This window comes from Saimiri boliviensis, chromosome 8 (assembly GCF_048565385.1).
Source record: "Saimiri boliviensis isolate mSaiBol1 chromosome 8, mSaiBol1.pri, whole genome shotgun sequence".
Lineage (NCBI taxonomy): Eukaryota > Metazoa > Chordata > Mammalia > Primates > Cebidae > Saimiri > Saimiri boliviensis.
The window spans coordinates 99,242,316-99,267,510 of record NC_133456.1 but is presented as its reverse complement, the minus strand read 5'-3'; the positions used below and the strand labels follow the sequence as shown (position 1 = coordinate 99,267,510).

The following is a 25,195-nucleotide window of genomic DNA, read 5'->3' as shown; positions in this document are numbered from 1 at the left end:
TTTGGGATTGTATCCCTTGTCATTGACAGATATAAAAATAGGCTGATTTCCAGGCTAAACAGAAACATTTGCTAGCTGCAAAGTCATTTATTATGAATATCCTAACTCCTTGACCATCATTCCTATTTTATTAGAAGGCAAGTCACTCATGCAAAAGAGAGCTGCTCTTTGCTGATGGCAGGTAGCTGATTATGAGTAGGACATTCTAGCCTTTGAAACAGAAGGTAACACGTATGGAAGGGAGTATTGCGATCGAACAGCTGGGTCAATAAAAACTCCGCGTCACTTGGAAGAAAATTACATGTGATTTCCCCAGACTTTGACTGACTGCCTCAAAATCCGTAGCAAAACATGCATGCTTTTTGTGGAAGTGCTGGGTTAGCGCTCACTATCCTCTTTGCAGTCATGCTGTTCTCTTTGAGAAAGCGTCATGTCACTGTGGCGGCAACATCAAAGGGAATTCTGAAAGTCTCAAAATGAAACCTGCTAAGGTGCATCAATATGATGTAATCCATTCACATATTTCTTAGCATTTTTTTTGGCATTTTTCTGATTTTGCTATAGATGCAAACATCTTTTTCTCATGGCTAGACTTTACTATAATCATATTACTTTAAAACTCTTCATTTTTCAGCATTTGCCGACAATTAATTGTGTTTCTCTCCCTTAATTGTGGAAAACTTCTTTAAATAATATTTCTTTAAAAGGAGAACATTCTCTTGGCTAGTTTGTCAGTCCTGGAGTTCAGCCAGAGTTTGGGGGCACAAACACGAGCGTCCTCCAGCTGTGGGACGATCCTTGTTTTGTACTCAGAAATTGACCAATTTAGCAAACACACTCCACTTCTTGGATCATTACCTTTGTTGAGAAACTGGCTGGAACAAGAATCGGGAATTCTGTTTATAGCATTCCAAATCTGGCTGTGATAACCAGGAGACCTGTTTATCATAACGGCCAGTGTTCCACCTGTCCAGACTTCCCGCATCCGGCAAGGCTTAAAATGCCAGCCCTGAGTCGCTGCTGTGTACGCACCGTCCCTGACCACTTGCAGCGTGTCTGCCCCCAATATGTCTTCCTGGGTGTGACAAAACTCATGGAGACATATGAAAAGTCATGCTGGTGGGAATGGTTGTAATCACTGTTAACAAACAAGGTTCTTATTGCCAATATCACCATCTGTTCCATCGGGTTCCACATATTACCCTGTATGTGGGCTCTGTTAAACAGATTTCTGTTCTGCCCAAGGTCACCCTTGATTCGTGTTACCAGACTTTGCAGATGGGTTGAATGTGAACCTCAAATCGCAGCAAGGATTCAACTCTGAAAGGTACCAAATGGTGTCATCTGGTGCACACTCAAATAAACAGAGTCAACAATGTCTGCAAAGGCAAAATAGAGACATCCCTTGCTAAAAGAGATGAATTTATTCCCAAGAAGTTGTCTAACGTGCAAAATTTTATTTCTTGAATATCATCTAAAAATTACCTCACTGTATAATTGGAGAAGCAAGAGGGTGGGGAGGAAATGAACTGATTTCAGGAGCAGCTGTAAGTGATAAAACTAGAAATCCCAGTGTTGTTGGATCCTGTCCCGTCTTGCAAACTTAAAGCTGAGCTAAGCACATTCCCCCTCCCTCCTCCTCAATACCTGCAGCGGATTTCTGCTCACTCACCTTGAGTTGATTTGAGTCAATTAAAATATATTAGTCATCTCGGCACTGGAAATACAAACAAGACTCAAATATCACCTCTAAGAAGTACGTACCAGGTACAGACACAGCACAGAGGAGGGTGTGATGAACAAGGAGGGCTGTGATGGTCACAGATGGCTTTGCAGAGGAAGGGACAAGTAAGCAGACAGTGAAGAATGAGATGGAGTTCTCCAGCCACAAGTGCCAGAGGGATAAGGAAGAGTGTTTGGAGCAAAGGGACCACAAGTGCAAAGACAGACATGAAATTGCATTATATTTTTAGTAAGCCATAGACACTATTTGTGTGTTTGAATTTTCCCTCAGTGACATTCTTAGTGTGCCTTTTTATTGTGGGGTTTGGGCATTTAAATGAAAAACTCTGTTGAATTCCATTCATAAGTGCGGCAAAGTAACATTTTAAAATCGTTACTTTTCTCTGATGTAAACCTTTGTGCCAGAACATCATATTTTTAAACAAAAAGAAATGTGTATATTTAGCACACAAATGCTCTGAGCTCATGTTAAAAAGAAATCTAGTTTGGGGATCCAGAAGTGCCTCCTTGAGGAAAAGATATTTGTGCTGAGCTGTGAAAGAGGGCTGGGCATTGTCCCGGGGGGAAAAGGATGTCAGGAAGTGGGAACAGCACAGGGGAACCCTGATGTGGGAAAAAGCCTGGAATATTGAAGGTTGCCAGAGAGGTCTAGAGCACGGAGCTACAGGAAGAGGCAGGTGGGGGAGAAGGGGTAGGGCTGGCATGAGAACCGGGGGCCACTTATACAAGGCCTCAGAGACCATGTCAGAAATTTGGGACTAGGCCAGGCATGGCAGCTCACTCCTGTAATTCCAGCACTTTGGGAGGTCGAGGTGGCAGGAATGCTTGAGGCCATGAGTTCGGGACTACCCGGGGCAGCATAGTAAGACTCCATCTCTAGAAAAAAAAAAAATTCTTAAATATAACAAAAAAGAAAAAGAAAAAACTGGGAACTTTATCCTAAGCAATGGGAAATTTTGAAAAATTTAAGGAGGGGAGCAGTATGATTATAATTATAAAAGATCACTTTAGCTGTAAGATGGAGGAAAGACTGGAGGGGTGAGGCGAGACCTGTTAGGAGATGATTTATATCAACCCACAAGAGAGGATGCTGGATTGGATTCCGTGGGAGGATGGAGAGAAGGGAGAGACTGGAGAAACGTGGAGAGGAAATAGTCAGGATTTGCTAATAGAACGACAGCACATGACATGTCAAGCTTCACCTCTGTTTACACATATCAAATGATATAAACAGATGTTTTTATACATCCCCATATTTGTTTTTTAGTTTGTTTTTTTCCCAATTTACATTTTAAACTCTTACTTGATTAAACTCCAACTGGATGGAGACTAATGATAGTAAATATCAGAAAATATTTTCAAATTATTGTGATGACATATGGCCCTATAATTCTGGATTTTAAAACAAAGCAGTTTGACTTCCATCCCATTCATTTGGATAATGCTATACTATTTGGAAAACCGAAATGTGTTTTAAAAATATGACAGGCTTCGGCTTGTGTACACGGAAAAATAAAACAGAATCTCTGAGGTTTGAAGTAAACGGAATTAATTCAGTTCTTTTTTGTTTTTTAAAGTATGAATTCTGCAGTCTATTTCTATATATAAAATTAGTTTTTAAGGTAAGAATAATAGTTTAATTTTCCACCATGATAAGTTAATCTCAGTTATTCTTTTTAGACTTAGTGCTGCACATAGCAAATTATGGGCGGATATGTACATATAATGCACCTTGTGCCAGCTGTGCCTGCACGATTCATCTTTCTGTGCTGGCGTTTATGTTCAATTTAGTAAAAGCTATATTCCACTGTGTACTGGAATATTTGGCTTTTTAAACAGCTAGGTTTTTATGCATTTCCCTTTACTGTCTCCATGAAGAGCAAAGAAAAGAGCAGAAGGTAGAGAGATAAAGGAAGCAAGTCAAAATAAGCCTTTGTAGAGGAGAAAGAAAGAGACAGAGTGAAAGCTGGAAGGCTGAGTGTTCAGATACACCTGGTGTAAATTCTTGTATCTCTATGAACAGATTTTTCTTAGTTTTTAAGACAAATGAAAAAGATGATGTAGGAACCTACTAACTCCTTTAGTTTTCTAAAATCTCTGTGGCACACACAAAAGACAAGGTCTTTGAGAAATTATTGTATGCATTTACTTAAAATACCTCTGCTTCTACCCTGGATGCCACTGAAGTACCCTACGATTGTATGCTCTTTCTCAACTCTTCAGGATGTTTTAAAAAGTAAGCATTTTCAAGGAAAAACCACCAGGTAACAAAGGAATTGTGTATTTGGCCAAGGAATGTTTATAATGATTAAAAAATACAAGGTATTTGGTTTAAGGGACTGATTGCATTAAGTACCTGAAAAATAAGGAAAAAAATGATTTTTGAAGAGGTTAAGTATATATCATTAATTAGAAAATGCATAATTTAACATTTTTGCTGGCAGTTGTAAAAAGTTTTCAGTATTTTCATCGTAAAAATATGAGATGTTTCTGATAAGGTAAAATGTTAGAATCTCCAACGTTTCCCCTTTCACAAAACCATATGAACACCATGCCAATTAATAACAGGAGAGAAGATGAAAAGTGAAATTAGCTTAAGAATGTTTACTTATCCACTAGGAAAGTAAATTAAATGCTGATCCTTGGGCTATTACAGTGAGGGATGCAGGGCCTTTGGACATTTTTGTATAAGTAAATTTTGGTTACATGTCATCTAACCGAATGTGAAGGGACGTCGTCGCAGAGAATGAACGGAAAATACCGAAAGAAGAGTTACATGTACAAGGACTGAAGAACGAGTAGAAATGAAGCTAGGCTCTGCATTTGCCTTTGTGGGGTGTGGTGTGTTTGATGGACTGGTTTATGTAACTGAGGGTGCGAGGTGGTCCTGAGAGGGTGACCCCAGCTGAGCCCTTCTGCCTTACGTTCCTGCCCAGTCACTGTGGCTTAGTTTCTTTCAGAGCTGGTGCCACAGTCACAGCCTCCTTAAACCCACAGCTACCAGCCTTTTTATGGAGATTTCATTTGCCTCCGCTCTGAGAGACAACTGCCATCACTTCTTTTCTTGAGGTTGTCAGTCCTCCTTCACAATAAGCAAATTGAAGTGACAATACCAAATTAAATTTAATTCATCACAATTCAGGGCTATGGGCTGAATCACATAGCCTTAATTTTTTAAAGAATTTTTTGGTTATTATGTAATCCTAAATTTAAAAATGTGTCAAACAAAAACTTAAAAGAGATGTTCATATTATTGACATCTCAAGTATTTTTATTGCCTTGATGACTTCTATTACTATGATGATTTAAATGGATTTTGAACACAGAATTTTGGGTCTCCCTTTAAAATCAGGACGCTCTCTTTATCTTCTTGCTTGCAACATCTCCTATTTAAAGCGATTCCAAACACTGAAGACCATAACTAAATTATCTCCCATTCATTAAAATACTCTAATTTTTATTTTTACCACATATGAGCTTTTAAACTGATTTTAAAACAAGGACTATTTTGTGCCCTTAAAAGATTTAGGCTATCTAATTGTAAAAAATGTTAATATATTAATAGTAACTGTAGTCCTTTTATACTAGAGACAGGAAATTTAATAACCGAATATGCCTACATTACTAAAATTATCTATATCCATATCATGACTTTGATCTTTGATGTTTAATTTGTAAAAGCAATATTCACATGCAGAATGATTTGCTGGTTTCAAACCTGTTAACCTTTGCCTACAATTAACAACCTAATCTGAAAAAGAGGAAGACATGCTAATGAATTTTAACTTAAATCAGGAGTTTCCATGCTCACTCATTTCTACTATTAAGGCTCTGTTTTCTTAATAGCTAGGAATATTTTATCTTCAAGAGAACTTTCTAATAATTTTATGGTTCTTGTATAAAATCATATAAGAGTTTCTTTAAATAGAATTTCCTGGTCTTAAATGTAAATAAATAAATAAATAAAAATAATGGTTGTCCCATTTTCTAAGAAGTAGTAGTCATCTATTTCTGAGGTTTCTAAGAAGCAGTAATGGTATATTTTTCTTTAACCAAAAGCTGTAAAAGTAGAAAAAGAATTATTTAAATTCATTCATAGCTCAGAATTTCCCAGACTCCATTTAAATCACTAGTGCCCAATTCTGGGTTCATTGCATAGCAAATTAATTTATTTCTAAAATTGTATTTCTGTACTCATTTGTTTTATCAGCTTAGTTCCATGCTCCAAAGATAATTTTTTGAATTCAGATGAATCACATTCATTTCTCCTTCATTTACTCAGCGCTGCTGCTGAAGCTGATGGTATTGATCCATTAATAAACATCCTGTCTAGTAAACGAGACGGAGCCATTGCCAACGCTGCCACGGTATTAACGAACATGGCCATGCAGGAGCCCCTGCGCCAGAACATACAGAACCATGGCATCATGCACGCCATCATCAGCCCGCTGCATTCTGCAAACACAGTCGTGCAGAGCAAAGCTGCTCTCACTGTCGCCTCAACTGCATGTGACGTTGAGGCCCGGACAGAGGTGAGGGTTTTAATAACATGTATTCTCTCATTTTTCTGGCTAGCACCTGTTGGTGGATTCATTTGGAACCTTTTTAAGTGATTGAACAAACCTATCATTTAAGTCCGTCAAAACTGGTACAACAGTGAAAAGCAAATTGGCATTGTCTTGTCTTGTTTTGTTTTATTAGCAAACAAGGTGAGCATGCCCTAGAAACCCAGCAGTTCTGTTTCTAAGTATATAACTAAGAGAATCTGTTGCCTCTGTGTACCAGAAAGCATTGTTTATAGTAGCTAAACGACTGGAAACAAACTAATTGCTCAATTGTTAAGAGAACGGATAAAGCATGTCAGTAGAAATGAATGAGCTATAGCCTCATATGTCAGCAGAGATGAGTTCACAGCATTATGCCAACGAAAAACAAGTTGTAGAGAAATACGTACTTACAATTCCATTTATGTAGCATTTAAGAGTATGCAAAGCTAAGCACTATGCTGTTTTGGCATGCATACATATAAGTTAAAACTATAAAGTAAATTGAGGGAATGATGAATCTGAAATTCAAGAAATTCAGAAATTCTTCTGCAGGGAGAAAGGGGGGCATGTAATCGGATGGAACACACAGGGTTCAGTGGCATTGAAATGGTCATCTCTTAAGTTGGGTAGTAGACAAACAGGTGTGCTTTTTACTAGAATTCTTCAAATTATGGATGTTGGTTATGATGTGTACTCTTGTGTTTCTCTTATATTTCTTATTTTTAAAATATGCAATTGCATTTATCTGAAAATCCATGATATAAAAATGTCCTTGGTAACTTATGGTGATCCTATTAAATGTTCAGAAAACCTTCATTTGGGCTAGGTGCAATGGCTGACGCTTGTTATCCTAGCACTTTGGGAAGTCAAGGCAGGTGGATTGCTTGAGGCCATGAGTTTGAGGCCAGCCTGAGCAACTTAGGGAGATCCACATCTCTACAAAAAGATTCTGCCTCCTAAAAGAATAAAAATACAGCTGGACTTAAATCAACAATCACCCCCTTTTTTTTTTCTTAATTTTCTCACATTTTCTTGTCGCCATGGGACTCATTTGAACATCCTGGGACTTTGTTCTTCTCTGTCCCATAAAAATAACAAAGCCAGCGTTTATGGGCACCTACTGTGTGCTACATGTGTGCTAAGCACTTTACATGCATTTAAGCCTCACTTGAGATACGTATGTTTGTAATCCTCATATTACAGATAAGGAAAATGAGGCTTAAAGAAATATACTCAAAGCAGAGTGTAAGTGGCAAGTCAGGGATATAAGAACACATCTGAGTCCAGAGCCCAAGCTTCACACGAGGCTGTCTGCTCAAACAACTGCCTAATGCTTTTCTTCTGTCTCCTCGATCTCCATTCTGCCTCCCTTTCTTGTTCCCATTGACTCACTTCATTTGTGCTCACTCATGCAGGTAGTGGTAGACACCACCTACTGTGTGCCCGGTGCTCTCTTGGGTATCATGGGCACAGTGACAAACAAGAGTCCTCTTTTTGCCTCCGTGCAGCCTGCAGGGGCACCCACCTAATTCTTGGGGTATGCAGGAGACCCTTTACTTTTTTCCCCTCCCCTTCTATCCCCCTTACTGGCTCCAGGCTGATCTTCGTGACCTGCACCTGCCTACCTAAGGGTGTAAAGGGTGTAAGCTCCAACTGTCCAGGTGGAACTCTGCACTCCAGAAATGCCACACGACCTGTTACTCCATCTGAATGCTCTGCTCTCAGAGCTGTACCTGCTAGATTTTTCTGCTTTCTTCCTTTTCCCCACTTGATAAATTCCTCTTTCTCCTACAAAATTCAGCCCTACCTTCCTGTCCCCCAGGAGGCCTTTCTTTAGTTTTCAAACCGGGGTGCATCTTTCTTTATGCTCCCATGGCACCCTTGTCTTCCTTTCTTGAATGGTATGGTTCTGTGTAAAAGACTACAAGCTCCCTGAGGCTTTAGGGAAAGGAACTGACATATTTTTGTCCCTGTGTCCATGTCATTAATATATACCTGGCACATAATACATGCTGAATGAATAGTTGTTAAATGAATGAATGAATGAATGAATGAAGGAATTAATGAATAAATTAAATCTTTGCCTAAAGGACACATAGTGTTAGATTACTGTCTTATATTATACCCAGATATAAAAATGATCAGAAAGTTGGCTTGCTAAGCGTTAGTATGATTTAAGTGAACTTTCTAAGCTGCCCAAGTAATATGTGATAAAATGGAAGCCCCACCAGGGCCCCTGTGTTTGAGATGAGAGTGCCTGAAAGCAGAACACATTCCACAGGGATCTTGCCTTCAGATACTAACATTCAAACTGGTAAAATAAGAATATTCCTTTTATCCTCCAGACACATAGATAATTCAGCATTACATTTCAGACATGAGATAAGAACTCTGCCCAATCTTTCTTTTTTTCTGATTGGAATTTTTTTTTTTTTTTTTTTTGAGAGGGAGTCTTGCCCTGTCATCCAGGCTAAAGTGCAATGGTGCGATCTCAGCTCACTGCAACTTCTGCCTCCTGGGTTCAAGCGACTCTCCTGCCTCAGCCTCCCAAGTAGCGGGATTAACAGGCGCCCACCATCACGCCCAGCTAATTTTTGTATTTTTAGTAGAGACAGGGTTTCTCCATATGGGTCAGGCTGTCTCAAACTCCTGACCTCAGGTGATCCACCTGCCTTGGCCTCCCAGAGTGCTGGGATTACAGGCATGAGCCATTGCACCTGGCCAGAATGATTTTATACATGAGTGATGTCTTTTAATAATGTAATTAATGCAGTTCTATGCAATTCTTCTCTTCTCCTCTTCTGTCCTTGGAGAAAGGAAGAGAAGACACTGTGCGGATAGCAAACATGGGTCTTTCTCTGGAGAACTGCTTGAGTGTTGCTCTGGATGCACTGCTGACTTGGTGGCCGTGCACGGTGATGTTGGGGGATCCTTGCCGGCATCGGTTCATCCTGCCCCAGCCTCAGAGATGGTGTTAACTTCCTATTGCTGCTGTGACAAATGACCACCACTTAGTGGCTTAAAGCCATGCAAATCTAATATCATATAGATTGGGAGGTCAGAAGCCTGGAGATGTGTCTTATGTCCTTGCCCTTTCAGCTTCCAGGGGCTTCCTGTCTTCCTTGGCTTGTGACCCTTGGATCTTCGAAGCACGTCACTCCAACCTCTGCTTCCATCATGTCTCTTTTTTCTGCTTGCCACCCCTCTATCCCTGTCTTATAAAGATCCTTGTGCTTACACTGAACCCTCCTGGCTAATCCAGGATCATCTCCCTATCTCAAGACCCTTAATCACCTCTGCAGAGCCCCTTCCAGGGATGAGGACATCTTTGGGGGACCGTTATTCTGCCAATTACAGAGCCAAAGGAACATTCAGTGTTCAGGAGCAGAGTGAATAAGCATCCGGCATCCCATGTGCGAGCAGTGAGAAGACAGACTGCCGCAGTACCCGTCCCACGTAAAATCAGGATGACCTCCCTAGGATACTTTCCTGGGGCCAGTAAACCGGGCTCCTGCATGTAAGGGTTTGCAATACATTTTTCCCCCTGGATTTAATAAACCTAAAGATAGACACATTCTAAAGCATTTTTATATAGTTAAAACCTTTTAGCAATCAAATAATGAGATTTTTTCAAAAGCACAAATACTTACATTCTACACTCTTAATGTGTAACATTTTGGTTTCTGCTTTAGTTAAGAAATTCTGGTGGATTGGAGCCCCTGGTAGAGCTGCTGCACTCCAAGAACGATGAAGTCAGGAAGCACGCCAGCTGGGCAGTGATGGTCTGTGCTGGTGACGAGCTGACGGCCAATGAATTATGCAGGCTCGGGTGAGTGGATGCCATCTCAAGTTTCTGGCTCAGATGAAGAGCAGATGATGGAAAGGCACACTCTTCAGGCCCAAGGAATTTCAAGCAGAGTCTGCGCTGCTCTGTCAGTCCGCAGAACACTCAGGAGCTCTGCGTGTCCCCAGGACCAGTCCTGGCTAGAAGGAACCGCCTGGAGGCAGAGGGGTACCCATTCACCGCATGTGAATGTTCCCCCACTGCCCTTGAAAAAATCATCTTTGATATTTTTTTCTAACCCCTTTATCTTGATAAATGCTTCTCTTTTACTTTCTTCTGCTACTGCCAAACAAATTCTATTTTTCTCCCAACTTTCAAGGCTAAAATTAAATGGGCGAGCTATGACTATCACCTCTATTTTCTTCCCCACCCATCCAAACCTTTTCACCAGAATTCCACATTTAACCACCCTCACCAATGAGTTCTGTTGACCAAAAGCAGATGAGTTTGTTGCCTTCAGCACATCAGCAAATAGGGTTTTTCCTGTCCTCCCTTCCCTTCCTTCTTTCCTTCCCTTCCTCCCTCTCTCTCTCTCTTTCTCTCTTTCTTTCTTTCTTTTTCTCTTTCTTTCAGAGTCTTGCTCTGTTGCCCAGGCTAAAGTACAGTGGTGTGATCTCACACTGCAACTTCTACCTCTTAGATTCAAGCAATTCTCCTGTCTCAGCCTCCCGAGTATCTAGGATTACTCTTTTATATTTTTAATAGAGACAGTTTTGCCATGTTGGCCAGGCTGGTCTCGAACTCCTAATCTCAAGTGATTTGCCCGCCTCAGCCTCCTAAAGTGCTGGGATTACAGCGGTGAGCCACCACATCTGGCCCCAGGTTTTAAGTTTCTATAGATAGGTTTCCTTTATTAATTTCTAAACATTTGGATTCTTTGCATATATTGCATTTAGTTAGATGAAAAAGCTGAGGTCCTATACGAATTTTGCTTTTAGATGAACAAAGAACTCTTTCTCCTGAAAGTGTCCTTTTCACCTGTTTGAATATGAGTTACTACTTGGCATATGTATCCTTAAGAAGGGCAGATTTGTCTTTATAATTCTGTCAGAATTACTTTACCTAAAAGGGTGGGGGAGGCTTTAAGCTCCATCTCTTCTCCCTTCAGGATCTTAAGTCAGTATAGAAATGGAGACTCAGTGTTGATTGGCTTGTATAAAACAAATAACGCTTCTTGTTTTTATTGAAAGGGCTTTAGATGTCCTTGAAGAAGTTAACCTATCAGGAAGTCGGAAAAATAAATTCAGCGAGGCAGCTTATAGTAAGTTGCTCAACAACAATCTTTCCCTGAAATACAGCCAGACCGGCTATTTATCGTCAAGTAACATAATTAACGACGGATTCTATGATTATGGTCGGGTAAGTGACAGCACTTATTTGTACTTTAGTATGTAGGATAATAATTTTTATTTAATCCTGATACCATTACATTGCAATTTCAGAATCACTGAATGTGATTTATATTTCACAGGCAGAAACTCAAAAATCAGCACTTCATTCTTAACTTTGGTTATAAGATTTTGCATTTTTTGTTCAGTTTTAACTAGAATGTGATTACTTGTAATTAAATCAGCTTGGTAGTGGCAGTCTCAAGTTTCAGACAAGATACAAAAGAAAAGCTGGGTGGGCATGGTGATGCATACCTGGAGTCCCAGCTATTTGTGAGGCTGAAGCAGGAGGATCACTTGAGACCAAGAGCCCAGGAGTTCGAGGCTACAGTGCACTGTGGTTGCACCTGTGAGCAGCCATTGCACTCCAGCCCAGGCAGCATAGCAAGACCCTATCCAAAAAAAATGACATAAAAGAAGGAGCAGGTCACATGACTCATGCCTGTAATCCCAGAACTTTGGGAGTCTAAGGTAGGAGAATCACTTGAGGCAGGAGTTTGACATCAGCCTGGGGAACATAGTGAAAGCCTGTCTCTACAAAAAAACTTTTAAAAATTACCTGGGTATGGTGGCATGCCTCTGTAGTCCGATCTACTCAGGAGGCTGAGTTAGGACAGCTTGATCCCAGAGTTCAAGGATGCAGTGAACTATGATCACACCACTGCCCTCCAGCCTGTCTTTAAAAAGACAGTAGCATTTAAAATTTGGGGGCTCTATTATTTCCATTACATGAATGTTGAGAGAAGTGAGAAGCTAGAAATTGAAATCTTGAGGACACTTTTTACATGACTGGTTTAGTCAGTATTTTCTACTTCTTCTGGAAACCAAAAGCAATGAAGAGAATGGCGGAAATGTTAAAAGCCCACGAATTCCATTTTAAGCAGAACTAGGAAGCAGATATGGTCTGCAGAGTTAAAACATTTTTAAGGGTTGCCAAAAGCTCCCAAGATCAGACAGAAGCTGTGCCGGAGGAAAAAGGAAAAGGAAAAAAAAAATCACAGACAGGAACAAGGGACCTAATGAAAGCAGAGCTCAGAAAGCAAGCACCATGAGCGCTGTGCGCTTCCTGAGGTCACGGGAGAACTCAGAAATGCAAGAGCTGTTAAGGGTTGTCTTCCAGGCAGGTGTAAGAACTCAGGACATGGGGAGTGAGGCTGACAGCAGAAGCCTTCTGGGACCGATTCGGTTCCAAGAAGCAGAGGAGACAGGGCCATAAAAGTGAATCACTGAGTCTCGGTTGCAGGAAACACTCGATCGCGGTAGTGGAGAACTAGAGAAAATTTGAATAATTCAAAACAGCTCGCCCAAAACTTGACACTCACTCTCCCTTCTGCCTCCCCGACCTCCCGACCTGTTGCCACCACTGCCGTGCCCTGTAACACCCTGCAACACACACAAACCACTGAGACATCGCTCCCAGGAAGCCCACCTCCTTCAGTGATAATTTAAAAAGAATGCTGCAGCATCAGGACAAAGCTGCTTTAAGAAAAGCAAGAGGGGGAGAAACAAACAAGAAACCCGAGGGAAAAAGCCGAAAAACGATCGAAGAGCACTCACCAGGAAAACCCTGCCATAGATCAGATTAAATCGTGACAAAAGGTGTTTGGTCATGAAGTTTTAAAACATTTAATGAGACAGTTTCTTTTCTAAAGGGGGATGCTCTGATTCATTCATTCAGTAAATATTTTTCCAAGTTTCTGATACTGGAGTCTGTGAATAAACAATGGAGACCAAGGTCTCCGCTCCCATGGTACCAGTGCCGGGGGACAGAGGATAAACATCTAACAGGATACTGAAACAAATCCTATCCCAGGGTAGAAATGAGAGGCACGGGCCTGTAATCCCAGCACTTTGGGAGGCCGAGGCAGGTGGATCACTTGAGGTCAGGAGTTCGAGACCACCTGACCAACATGGTGAAACCTCATCTCTACTAAAAATACAAAAATTAGCCAGGGGTGGTGGCATGCACCTGTAATCCCAGCTACTCGGGAGGCTGAGGCAGGAGAATCACTTGAACTTGGGAGACAGAGGTTGTAGTGAGCCGAGATTGCACCATTGCCCTTCAGCCTGAGCAAAAGAGTGAGAATCAATCTTCAATAAATAAATAAAAGTCACCAGGGAGGGAGAAGAGAGCAGCGCAGAGGCAGGGTGAGGCGCTCTGAAATGCTGGGGAGCCCTGAGGTGCGGGCGGTTGCAATTTTAGAAATGGTGGTTAGATGGATCTCACTGATGGGATCATCATTTCCAAGCTCAAACTTGCAGGACGTGAGGGCCTTAGTTCTGGGCAAATCTGGGGCTGGGGGAAGTCCTGGGCAAATCTGGGGTTGTTTTCTAGGCAGAGGAAACCACCATTGCAAGAGCCATGAATGAATATATGCTTGGCATGTGCTAGGCACAGCAAGAAGGCTGGTGCGGCTAGAGCCGGGCGAGCAAAGTGGGAGGGGAGCAGACCCGAGAGCAGAGGGCTAACGGAGGCCAGGTCATGTGAGTCTTGGAGAACAGCGGAAGGACATGGCCTTCACTCTGACTGCAGCAGGAACCGTGGCAGGATCCTGGGCAGAAAAATGGCGGGGTCAGTCTTATTTTAAAAGGCTCACTTTTGCCTTCTTTCCAAAGGACGATGAAAGGTATCTTGGATGAGAAAGGGATTCGACTATAACAAAATTGGAAAAATATCTCAGAACTGATCTAGTCTAGCCCTCTTCCTCCAGGCTGGTGAAACTGCCCGCACAGGGCTTTGTCTAGCCTACTTTTAGACACACTCACAACACTTTTAGTCATCTGTTCCAGTACCCAGTTACTTTTGCAGGCAGTCAGTTCTCCCTCAGGTATATAGATGAATTTGCCAATCCAAATACTTCCAGGGGCCAAGATGATAATGATGACATAAAACAGCTGAGTGTAAAGCAATCGAGATGATAAGGAACTGGATCTGTCCTGCCCAAAGGCAAGAATATCCACAAACTTCAGGTTCCTGTTTATAAATTTATATATGTATATTATACACGTGCATGTTTGTGTGTGTGAAATTAGACACTGCAAACTGCTGAGAACATGTTCTGTCTGTACTCATTTTCAAAAATATGACCCCATGCAGATACTACCTTTTAGCGCTTAAATTATCTTACAGATAAATCCCGGCACGAAACTGCTGCCTTTGAAGGAGCTCTGCTTACAGGAACCAAGTGACCTACGGGCTATACTCTTAATCAACAGTAAATCTGATGTGTGAGTCTTTGCAGGCAGAGGGGTTGCATGGAAGCACGTACTTGTGGTGGTGTTGTTTCTCTATCAGCATGTGAATATGCCAAGATTCCCCGATTCTTTTCTCCTGTATCCAGCACCTCCGTGAAAATAAACACCGGCTCATAAACTCGTAGCCTGACGTGGAATAACCGTGAAATAGCCACCACCGCAAATCAATGAGCTCTCTGCTCCCTTCCTTTGACTCCATACTACCAGTCAATTTCAAGCACATTCTGAAGTCAAGGCCTCTTACCGAGAAGTCACTGAAGGAAGTGTAAATAGCAGCAAACCAAGATGGATCATGTTTATAATTCTCCAGGGCTGTGTGCTGGAGTACAGTTACCACCCAACGTTTCTCTTTGATATAAGAAGTAAATGGTAGAGCTAAAAATGAAAGCTCCCATGGTCTTCTTAAAAATGATCATGTATATCTATATAGCTATATAGTACCTATGTGATACATTTTATACAAATAATTTCTGTTCTAGCTTATGAAAGGCTTTATAATAGTCATTTGGCAGTGGCTCACACCTGTAATCCCAACACTGTGAGGCTGATGCAGGTGATTCCTTGAGCTCAGGAGTTTAAGACCAGCTTGGGAAACATGACAAAACCCCATCTATACAAAAAATACAAAAATTAGCTGTATATGGTGGTGCATGCCTGTAGTCTCAGCTACAGCTGAGGTGGGAGGATTGTTTGAGCCCAGGAATTCGAGGCTGCAGTGAGCCATAATCATATGCCTGAACTCTAGCCTGGGTGACAGAGACCCTGTCTCAAAAAAACAAACAAAAAATAACTCCTCCTTTATACTTTAAAAATAGTATGTCACTGTTAAAAGTCAGCTCCAGCTGTGACTTTCAGGAAAAAATTCTGGTTTGTGGAATAAAGCAATAATCTATTGACAAATAGATTATTTTAATCTATATATAATTTTAAATGTGTAAAATTTCAGTTCTCCACCTTCATCTATGGAAGATAAATCAGACACTGGTTATGGGCGAAGCATTTCTTCTTCATCTTCCTTAAGAAGATCAAGTAAAGACAAGAGCAAGTAAGAAATGAATGAATGTTTTAGCTATACGCAAATAACTCCCCCTTTAATTTGAGCGTGAAAAAATGTTTTAGATTTTAGATTTGGGCAACTGGATTTTCATTCTTCTTATGGCAATACAATTGCACAACTGCCTTTTACATTGCTGTGGGAAGGATCTCTGGAGAAGGAGCCAGGAAATCTGGTTCTACATTCTAGCTGCCGCTGACCTGCAGTGATTTGGGCCACATGACTTAGGGTCTATGCGGCTTTCATTTTCTTAGCTGCAGATGAAATAACGCTGGGTCCCCAGCTTCGTGATGGGGAAAGGAATCAAATCATATAATGAAGTAAGAATGCCTTGTAAACTCTAAATGCAAATGTAATGTATTGTTATTTTCCATGTGATTGAAATTGGTTGTGGTTTTTTTTCAAATGACAAGAAAAAATAGTTATCATTTTAGTGCCGGATTTGGGTCTCCCACAGAAGACAAATCGGAGCCAGCTTCTGGACGAAACACTGTTCTCAGCAAAAGCGCCACCAAGGAAAAAGGAGGGAGGTAAGAAAGTGTCCCGAGTTCCTGGGTACCCAGCCAGGCTGGTGGCAGTAGGAAGCTCTCTTCCGCCTTCAGTGTGTTGAACCAGGCAAGACTCATGAGATGAAATTAAAAAGGAACTTGATTGTTGTCTCCTACCATCTCTTTAAAATTTACCCAGAGAGAACTGTCTTCTGGCTCCGGCTGAAAACTCGGGTCACTTGGATCACTTGTAGGAACAACAGGGTCCTACAGTCGCTTTAATTTAAAAAATGACAGAAGGGACAGCAGTCTCTGGTCCATCCTTTGAAAGCCCAACCCTGGGTAACCAACTCGGTGTGAGGGTTTCTGCTGCCTTTCGAAGGTGGGGAGCCCCACACCTGGGCTGGGCCCAGGCCCCCTTTCCCATCCCCTTTGCCCCCCTCCCTGTCTCTGCCCTCCGTGGGAGAAGGACCACGGAGGAGAAAAGACACAACACGCTCACTTGGTTGGGACAATTACAACGTGCTTTTGAGGCCTGTGTACTTTAAACGTACTTTCTTCTACATGTTGACATTTTTTTCTTCTGAGACAGAGTTTCGCTCTGGAATGCAGTGGCGCCATCTCGGCTCACTGCAGCCTCCGCCTCCCAGGTTCGAGCGATGCTCCTGCCTCAGTCTCCCAAGTAGCTGGGACTACAGGCGCGTGCCACCATGCCTGGCTAATTTTTGTATTTTTTGTAGAGTCGGGGTTTCACCATGTTGACCAGGTTGATTTCAGACTCCCGACCTCGGGATCCATCTGCCTCGACCTCCCAAAGTGCTGGGATTATAGGGATGAGCCACCGTGCCTGGCCCTACACGTTCACACACTTTAAAAACATACTTCTGTGAGAACTCTCCCGGATCCTTTGGAAAGCTGTACTGAATTATGGTAGACTTACGCCTGCAGGAGCCGCGGGGCACTGGCGGCCGTGGGGAAGATGCCAGACCTCGGCTCTCCTAGGAGCTCCCAAGGCTAGGCAGTGGCTTGCCCTTCCTCTGAGACCTCTTCATTTTCTGTCTCTGGCTTTCTTTCCTGTTGCTACAGTCTCTGGTGCTCAGTATTCTCATCATTGCTTCTCATCTGCTCCTGCGGTTCCAGTCCCTAGCTTCTGCTTGTTCTCCGCTCCCCTTCCCTGTCCTTCCCTTCCCTCCCCTTCATCTCCCTCTCTTCCGCCCCATCTCTCTTCCCTTCCTTCCCCTTCCCTGTTCTTCCCTTCCCTGTGCTCCTCTCCCCTCCCATTCCCTCCCTTCCTCTCCCTTCCCATTCCCTCTCTTTCCCTTCCTTTTCCTTCTCTAGCCCCTTCCTTCCCATTATCTGTCCTCCCCTCTTCTCTCTCCTTCCCGCCCCACCCCTCTCCTTCCCTTCCCTCCCCTCTGCTTCTCTTCCCTCCCTTCTCCTTCCCTTCCCTTCCCTCCCCTCTCTTCCCCTTCCTCCCCCTTCCTTCTTTTCCCTTCCCTCTCCTTCCCTTCCCTTCCCTCTCCTTCCCTTCCCTCTTCTCTCCTTCCCTTCCCTCTTCTCTCCTTCCCTTCCCTCTTCTCTCCTTCCCTTCCCTCTTCTCTCCTTCCCTTCCCTCTTCTCTCCTTCCCTTTCCTTCTCTCTCCTTCCCTTTCCATTCCTTTCCTTTCCATTCCTTGTCCTTGTCTTCCTGTCCTCCTTCTTTGTTTTGCTCTGCCCTGCCCTTGGGCCTCTCTGAGCTTCTCCCCGCTGGACTAAAAGCTCCTCAAGAATAAAGACATGGACTTATTTGAATACTTTCTCTTCATCCCTGTACTTAGCGCCATGCCTGGCTGGCACTCATAGGCATTCACACTTATTCAAAAGAACAGAAATGCAAACTTTTGCAGGAAAACATTATTTCCGACAAGTTCCATACTTATAAATGATGCATCTGGAGCAAATAGATTACCTTCTCTTTGCCTCTGTTTCCTTATCCGTAAAACAGAAATAAAAGTAGAACCATTTTCATAGTGCTGTTGTAAGCGTCAAGTAAGTCAACACATGTGAAATGCTTAACTTCGTGCCCGGCGCATGGTAAACAGTCAACAAATGTCAGCTCCCATTGTTACTATTATCATTGTACTAAACAGTTGCAAGGAGCCAAAACCCACTCCAGCTGTACAAGCATGTAAAGGAATCCAGTGCAGGGATGCAGAGGGTCCTTAAGGGGACAGGTCACAACTGCAGGGCCTGCCCGTCTCTCTTCCCCTTTCTTTTTCTCTCTCCACCCGCATAGTATCTTCCTTTTTGTTACAGTCTCACCTCTAACTGTAGCTTGCATGTGACCTTGGCTTGCTAAGGGACCACATCGAGGCCCCAATTCCAAAGCAGCCTTCCAGTTCAAAAGCCTGGAAGCAATCACGTACAGCCTCTGTCTCTTTGTGCATTTTCAGGAGACACAATCTTATTTTCACAGGCCAGCCAGAACATTGGCTGCCTCTGAGACAAGTGTCCCCTGTAGTCCACACAGCTATGGCCCTGGGGAAGACTCAGCCTTCTGCTCTTTTGCTAGAGACAAGCCACCTGACTGATGAGCAGCCACAGGACCCTGGTGTAAATACGGTCCCTCAGTCAAAGCATGCCTTTCCCAGACTGGAGAACATCAGCTCTCATTTTTGGTTCTTCTGCTCTTCTTGGCTTTTAAAAACTGTCTTAACTTTTCTTACAGCTTAATCTGGTTCTTAATCCTAGATCTTTTGGGCAATCCTTCTGGGTGGGAACTCATTTTGTGTGCTTGTGAACATCAAGCTGCTGATCGCCACACAGCTCTGGTTTGCTTTATTGTGATACTTGACGCTGACATTTTCTGTAACACTGTGAAGCACTCACATCTTGATCTCATTAGATCCATGTCACTTTGTTCTACGGATAAATCCCTTCTTTTTGGGCCCTTGGTGCTATCTTCTCATCCTTTGCAATACCGTAAATACCAGTGTTCCCCGGGGTTCTTCATTTCCTCCTATTCCTACTCTCCACAGTTTTAGCTCCCACTCCAAAGCTGAGACCCCTCTAGAGTCCAGACCTGTGTGTCCAGTTCCCTGGTAGAGTCCTCTGCCCTATCACTCCGAAGGCATCTCAAGTTCAATATGTTCCAACCTGAGCTCATTGTTCACCGCAGCTCCCAAGCTGCCTGCCCCCGCTTCCCTGTGCTGGTTCATGTTAACCATAATCACCTATGCCTAGGAATCATCTTGAAGTCCTTCTCATTTATCCCTAATATGGAATGACCAAAAGAATCTTATCCACTCTATGTCTTCACTCTCCCACATCCATTTCTTCCCTTCATGTTCACCTTTGCTTCCCTAGTTCAGGACTTTGTTACGTATCATTCACAGCAATCTTCTTCTTATACTGTAAATCCTCCCACTTTTGCATAACCCTCCATAAACCCATCCTCCATGCACACACCCTCGGAGGTGCTTGCCCCCACCTTTTTTTGTTGTTGTTGTTTGTTGTTTTTTAGACCAAATCTCACTCTGTCGCCAGGCTGGAGTGCAGTGGTGCGATCCTGGCTCACTGCAACTTCTGCCTCCCAGGTTCAAGCAATTCTCATGCCTCCGCCTCCCTAGTAGCTGGGATTACAGGTGCTCACCATCATGCCCAGCTAATTTTTTTTTTTTTTTAATTAGAGACGGGGTTTTGGCCAGGGTGGTCTCGAACCCCTGGCCTCATGTGATCTGCCTGCATCGGCCTTCCAAAGTGCTGGGATTACAGACATGAGCCACCATGGCCGGCTACTACACATCTTTTAAAATGAGAGTCAGATCATATGATTCTGCCTAAAATAAAGTTCCCTCTCATTTACAGAGGAAGCCCAAACTCCAACCGTAGCCTGTCCTGGAATAGCCTTTCTTGTTTTGTGGGCCTGAAGTTCTTATTTATTCTTTATTTTCTTCATAATTTTGTTTTTGTAAAGCCTTCTGTGATCACTCCAGGGTAAACATTTATTTTGTGCCCATTTTTTTGTGAATTTAGGTTTTTGATTAATTATTTAGTTAGCTATGGTTTTTTTTCTCACTTTAGTGAGGCAAAACTGTCCACTGAATTATTATGTGCATTTAAACATGATGTTTTGCTATCTGTGTACATTGTGAAATGTTTACCACAATTAAGTTAATTAACACTTCTATCACCTCAGAGTTCCCTTTCGTTTTTTGTAATTTTGTGGTGAGAACACCGAAGATCCACTCTCTTAGAAAATTTCAAGTATACAGTACAGTATTATTAGATATAATGTCTCCATGCTATACATTAGCCCTCCAGAACACAGTCATTAGTCATCCCGAAAAACTGAAACTGCTCTGTGAATGGATTCTATCTGTACTGATTTGTGTTGATTTATTTGTCTTTCTTACGAAACAATGAGCTGTTTGAGATCTGGGACCATGCCTTTCTTTAATCTTTTTATCCACAGAGCCTAGAATAGTCAGGCACATCAGGGGCAGTAAAGAAATATTGATTGATTAAATATTTCAAATTACTTCAGTCATTGAATGCTGCTTGCTGAAAGGAACAGATGTTTGACTCCTTTACAATATGCCCAGGGAGAACAAATATCAACAAATGAGAATAATTATTCCTTCTTTGTACTGTCGTCTCTCTCCCTCTTTCTCTGCACATTCTGGCAGCTCACTCCCCACTTGACGATAAACCCTGAAGGAGAACACAGAGACTTTGAATTCAGACACAACTGGGCCTTGGCCTTCTGAACTGTAAATGAAAATGATGATCCCTGCCTCAAAGAGCTGCTGTAAGAGCAGGGATGGTGTCAGGAAAGTGCCTGAGCACTGCCTGGCACACTTAGGAGCTCAGTGTGCCTCCATTCTCTCTTCCCTCCTTAGCCTTTGATCCATTCAGGGGTAGATTAGCCATAGCCCTGTGGTCCTGGTCAACCCTTCTTGTCTTGTGACTATTAAAACTCTGGACTCCAGGAAACAGAATAAAACGTTTTAACTGTATTCATCTGATAAGGCCATTGAGACTATTTTATGTTAAAAAGAGTGAGACAAGGCCGGGTATGATGGCTCATGCCTGGAATGCCAGCACTTTGGGAAGCAGAGGTGGGTAGATCACCTGAGGTTAGGAGTTCGATACCAGTCTGACCAACATGGAGAAACCCTGTCTCTACTAAAAATACAAAATTAGTCGGGCGTGGTGGTGCATGCCTGTATCCCAGCTACTTGGGAGGCTGAGGCAGGTGAATCACTTGAACCCAGGAGGTAGAGGTTGCCGTGAGCTGAGTGCATGCCAATGCACTCCAGCCTGGGCAACAAGAGCAAAAGTTCATCTCAAAAAAAAAAAAAAAAAAAAAAAAAAAAGAGTGAGACAGTAGCAGAGACATGGAATCAACCTAAATGCCCAACAACAATAGACTGGATAAAGAAAATGTGGTACATATACACCATGGAATATTATGCAGCCATAAAAAAGAATGAGCTCATGTTCCTTGCAGGGACATGCATAGAGCTGCAGGCCATTATCCTCAGCAAACCGATGCAGGAACAGAAATCAAATTCTACATTTTCTCACTTATAAGTGGGAGCTAAATGATGAGAACATAGGGACACACAGAGGGGAACAGAAACACACACTGGGGTCTACTGGAGGGTGGAGGCTGGGAGGAGGGAGAGGATTAGGAAAAACAACGAATGGTGGGTACTAGGCTTAATACCCGAGCAATGAGATAATCTGTACAAAAAACCCCCATGACACAAATTTACCTATGTCATAAACCTGCACATATATCCCTGAACTTAAAAGTTAAAAAAAAAAAAAATTAAAAGAAGGTAATAAAGGAAAAAATAAAAAGAGTGAGAGATACTGACAAAGAATAAGGAGACATTGAGAACCGTGGAGTGGCTACATTTTTGAAAGGGAGAGGAGAGAAGAGATGGGAAAGAAGTAAGATCAATTACGTGTGAAGTGTTCTAAAATGGAGAAGAGAAAGGGAAAGTATGGATTTCTTTTTCCTGATGAGCATCATTACCACGCAGCGTGGAAACTCAAAGTGCTGTCTCCTGGGTGACCAGGCACCGCATTACTTTTGGTTTTGAAGGCTTTAGTTGTACTCCCGTCCATGGCAAAACACTCATAGGAGACGTGATTAATTTGTTCCTGTTTATCCACTCCCTCCTTCCTTAGTCTTCATGGAAACCAACATATCTAACATTCCTTCTAAAGCTTTTCCTTATAGAGGACATTTAAATGTAAACATTTAAAAATAGCGCTCACTAGACTTGTTTGTGAAATGTCTGGTAAGTTCTATCTACAGTGTTCTTTTGTATTCAGATCAGTTTTCATAAATGTTCACTTGATTGGACATGAGTTTATTACACACATTTAAAAGTTAGTTGTTTTGCTCTCTCTTTGTTCATATCTTCTTTCCAGGCTGCTTGTGTCTGAAGCCTTTTAGATATTTACAGCAAATGCTTTAACATTTCTGTTACTCACATAATCTTGATCTATAGGATAATGATTTCCTAAAACATTTGTGTTTTTAAAATAACCTCCCACTTCCCTCTTTTTACCCATAACTTAACTGTTGTTGTTTCTTCCCCCAAATCTTGACTACTAAAGTCTTTCAGAAGCGGATATTGTTTCTTAGTCGCATATAAACACCTTCTCACCTTCTTTTCTACAATTCATTCATTCATTCAGCAAATACTTATTGAGCCCTTTCTATATGCCTGGAATTGTTCCAGTGCTGGAGATACAGCAGTAAATGAAAACCTTTGCCTTCACAGAACTTACATCCTAGTGGGAAGACAGATAACAAAGAAATACACACACACACACACACACACACACACACACACACACAATCACACAATCAGACACTACTCAGAACAAATCCTATCTCTAATTTGAACAATGCCTTGTTCCCATCCTTTTGGAATAGATTGGGTGGAATAGGACCCCCAATTTGAAAACATTTCTTTTAACATTGAACTCCTGGAGACTTTCATGTCTTTATCACTCATGTGGAATTTATTGAATGCTGCCTGGTATTGTGATTATTTTCCACATAAGAAAATCTTGCTTTAATTGAAACCCCAAGTGGGCTGGGTTCATGACCTGCATTTCTCCCACCAGCCTTGTCCTATTTAAATAGTCGATGGTATCAAAAAGGAGCAAAGGATTAAACTTTGAAAATGTCAATAACGATGTAGGGCCAGCCAAATATTCCATATGTTTACCTGCTTTTCTTTTCATCCACCTATGAATGTAGAAAAACGCCCTTAGAGCTTTGGGTCCCACAGTAAATCTGTTTCCTGAGGTGGTTTTGCTAAAGTTTCTGCAGGAGAGGTAAAAGTTCTGCTGTCTTTGACTATAAACTGATGCTCTTTCTGAGAATTAATTTTGCCAGAGTTAATCTTATAATTTCCAAGTGTTTATTTCCATCAGCATGAAATAAAATTTATTTTAGTACTGAAGCCCTTATTAATATAACCTGGCAGGCTTCATGGGAAAGAAGTCCAAAAGAAATGCTCCTATTTCTATCAATAAGAAACTGCATTTCAGGAGTTACAGGAAATTCTCTCTTTTTAATCATTCATAAGATTGCCCTTCCCAAAGCCATATCAGATATTTTCCCCTTCATGCCAAATGATTCCTTGTTCTTATACCAGACAGCATGCTCTGTGAGAAACACTCCTGCCTCTGTTTTGTAGGTAACTCTGAATGGTCACTCTATTCAGTGACTGAGTATTGGACTGACGATTGGAATTGAGCTCTCCAATCTTACAAGCCTACCTTGCAATTTTAAAAAACAGGTGAACCTGTTTGTGCTTCCTGCACTTCTAATTGACCTTCCTAGTATTGGCTTCTAATTTACTAAAATCTTAACTACATATGTGACAATGTCCAATTTATAATTATTATTATTTACGAATAAGAGAAAGGGGTTAAGATGATCTTTCTGGGAAATACGAACTTTTGCTTAGAGATTTTATCATAATGTATGGCGGGTGCATTGAATGATACATGACTAACCTCTCTCATTGGCTGCAGCAAATATATATAATATTTAATTAGAAAGTATAAAACTTTTACTACTACTTATAAATAATACAGAGCTTTGTAATTCTCAAATAGCAGTTGGCAGGATTATTTTTCTATTCTTTTCTTCAAAATAAAAAGAAAATTCATTTGGACCTCAGCCAATTTTTTTCCCTTCACATAGTGTTTCAAGTAATACTTAAAGATAAATAATTCCCACCCCCTAACTTACTGCTAGTGTAACAGATGCTCAGTACTCATAAGTATATAATGAGTGATTGACCGGGCATGGTGGCTCATGCCTGAAATCCTAGCACTTTGAGAAGCCAAGGTGGGCAGAGCCTTGAGGTCAGGAGTTCGAGACCAGCCTGTCCAACATGGTGAAACTCTGTCTCTACTAAAAATGCAAAAGTTAGCCAGGTGTGTGGCGAATGCCTGTAATCCCAGCTACCTGGGAGGCTGAGGCAGGAGAATTGCTTGAGCCGGGGACTCTCAGGTTGCAGTGAGGGAAGACCGTACCACTGCATTCCAGCCTGGGCAACAGAGAGAGACTTTGTCTCAAAAATCAAAACAAAACAGGTGATTCACCTGCCTGGTCTGGCCTAGCCCCATTTTCTTGATTTTCTTGACCCTCTGACACATTTGTTGTTAAGTTCCGTGTTCTCAATAAGGTAACAAAATAAAAGCTGCAATCAAAGCTGCTGTTTAATCTTAATATTGTCAGATCCTATTATAATGAACAGGGTGTGTAAGAAAATCTGCCCTCAGGGAAATGTCACAGAGAGCAGTGTGGTAGATATTTAGATAAGGCAACAATTCTTTTAAATCCTAGACAGAAG

General features: G+C 41.9%; 1 protein-coding gene across 1 annotated transcript in view; it reads left to right on the top strand.

Moving 5' to 3' along the window:
- The window catches only part of ARMC3 (armadillo repeat containing 3), a 101,289-nt gene that overhangs the window by 54,604 nt on the left and 21,490 nt on the right, over positions 1-25,195 (top strand). The window contains exons 11-16 of the mRNA XM_003930665.4: positions 6,026-6,275; positions 9,983-10,119; positions 11,325-11,493; positions 14,653-14,750; positions 15,724-15,822; positions 16,266-16,361. Of these exons, the coding sequence (XP_003930714.3) occupies positions 6,026-6,275; positions 9,983-10,119; positions 11,325-11,493; positions 14,653-14,750; positions 15,724-15,822; positions 16,266-16,361 (849 nt within the window). The remainder of the gene's footprint in view (positions 1-6,025; positions 6,276-9,982; positions 10,120-11,324; positions 11,494-14,652; positions 14,751-15,723; positions 15,823-16,265; positions 16,362-25,195) is intronic.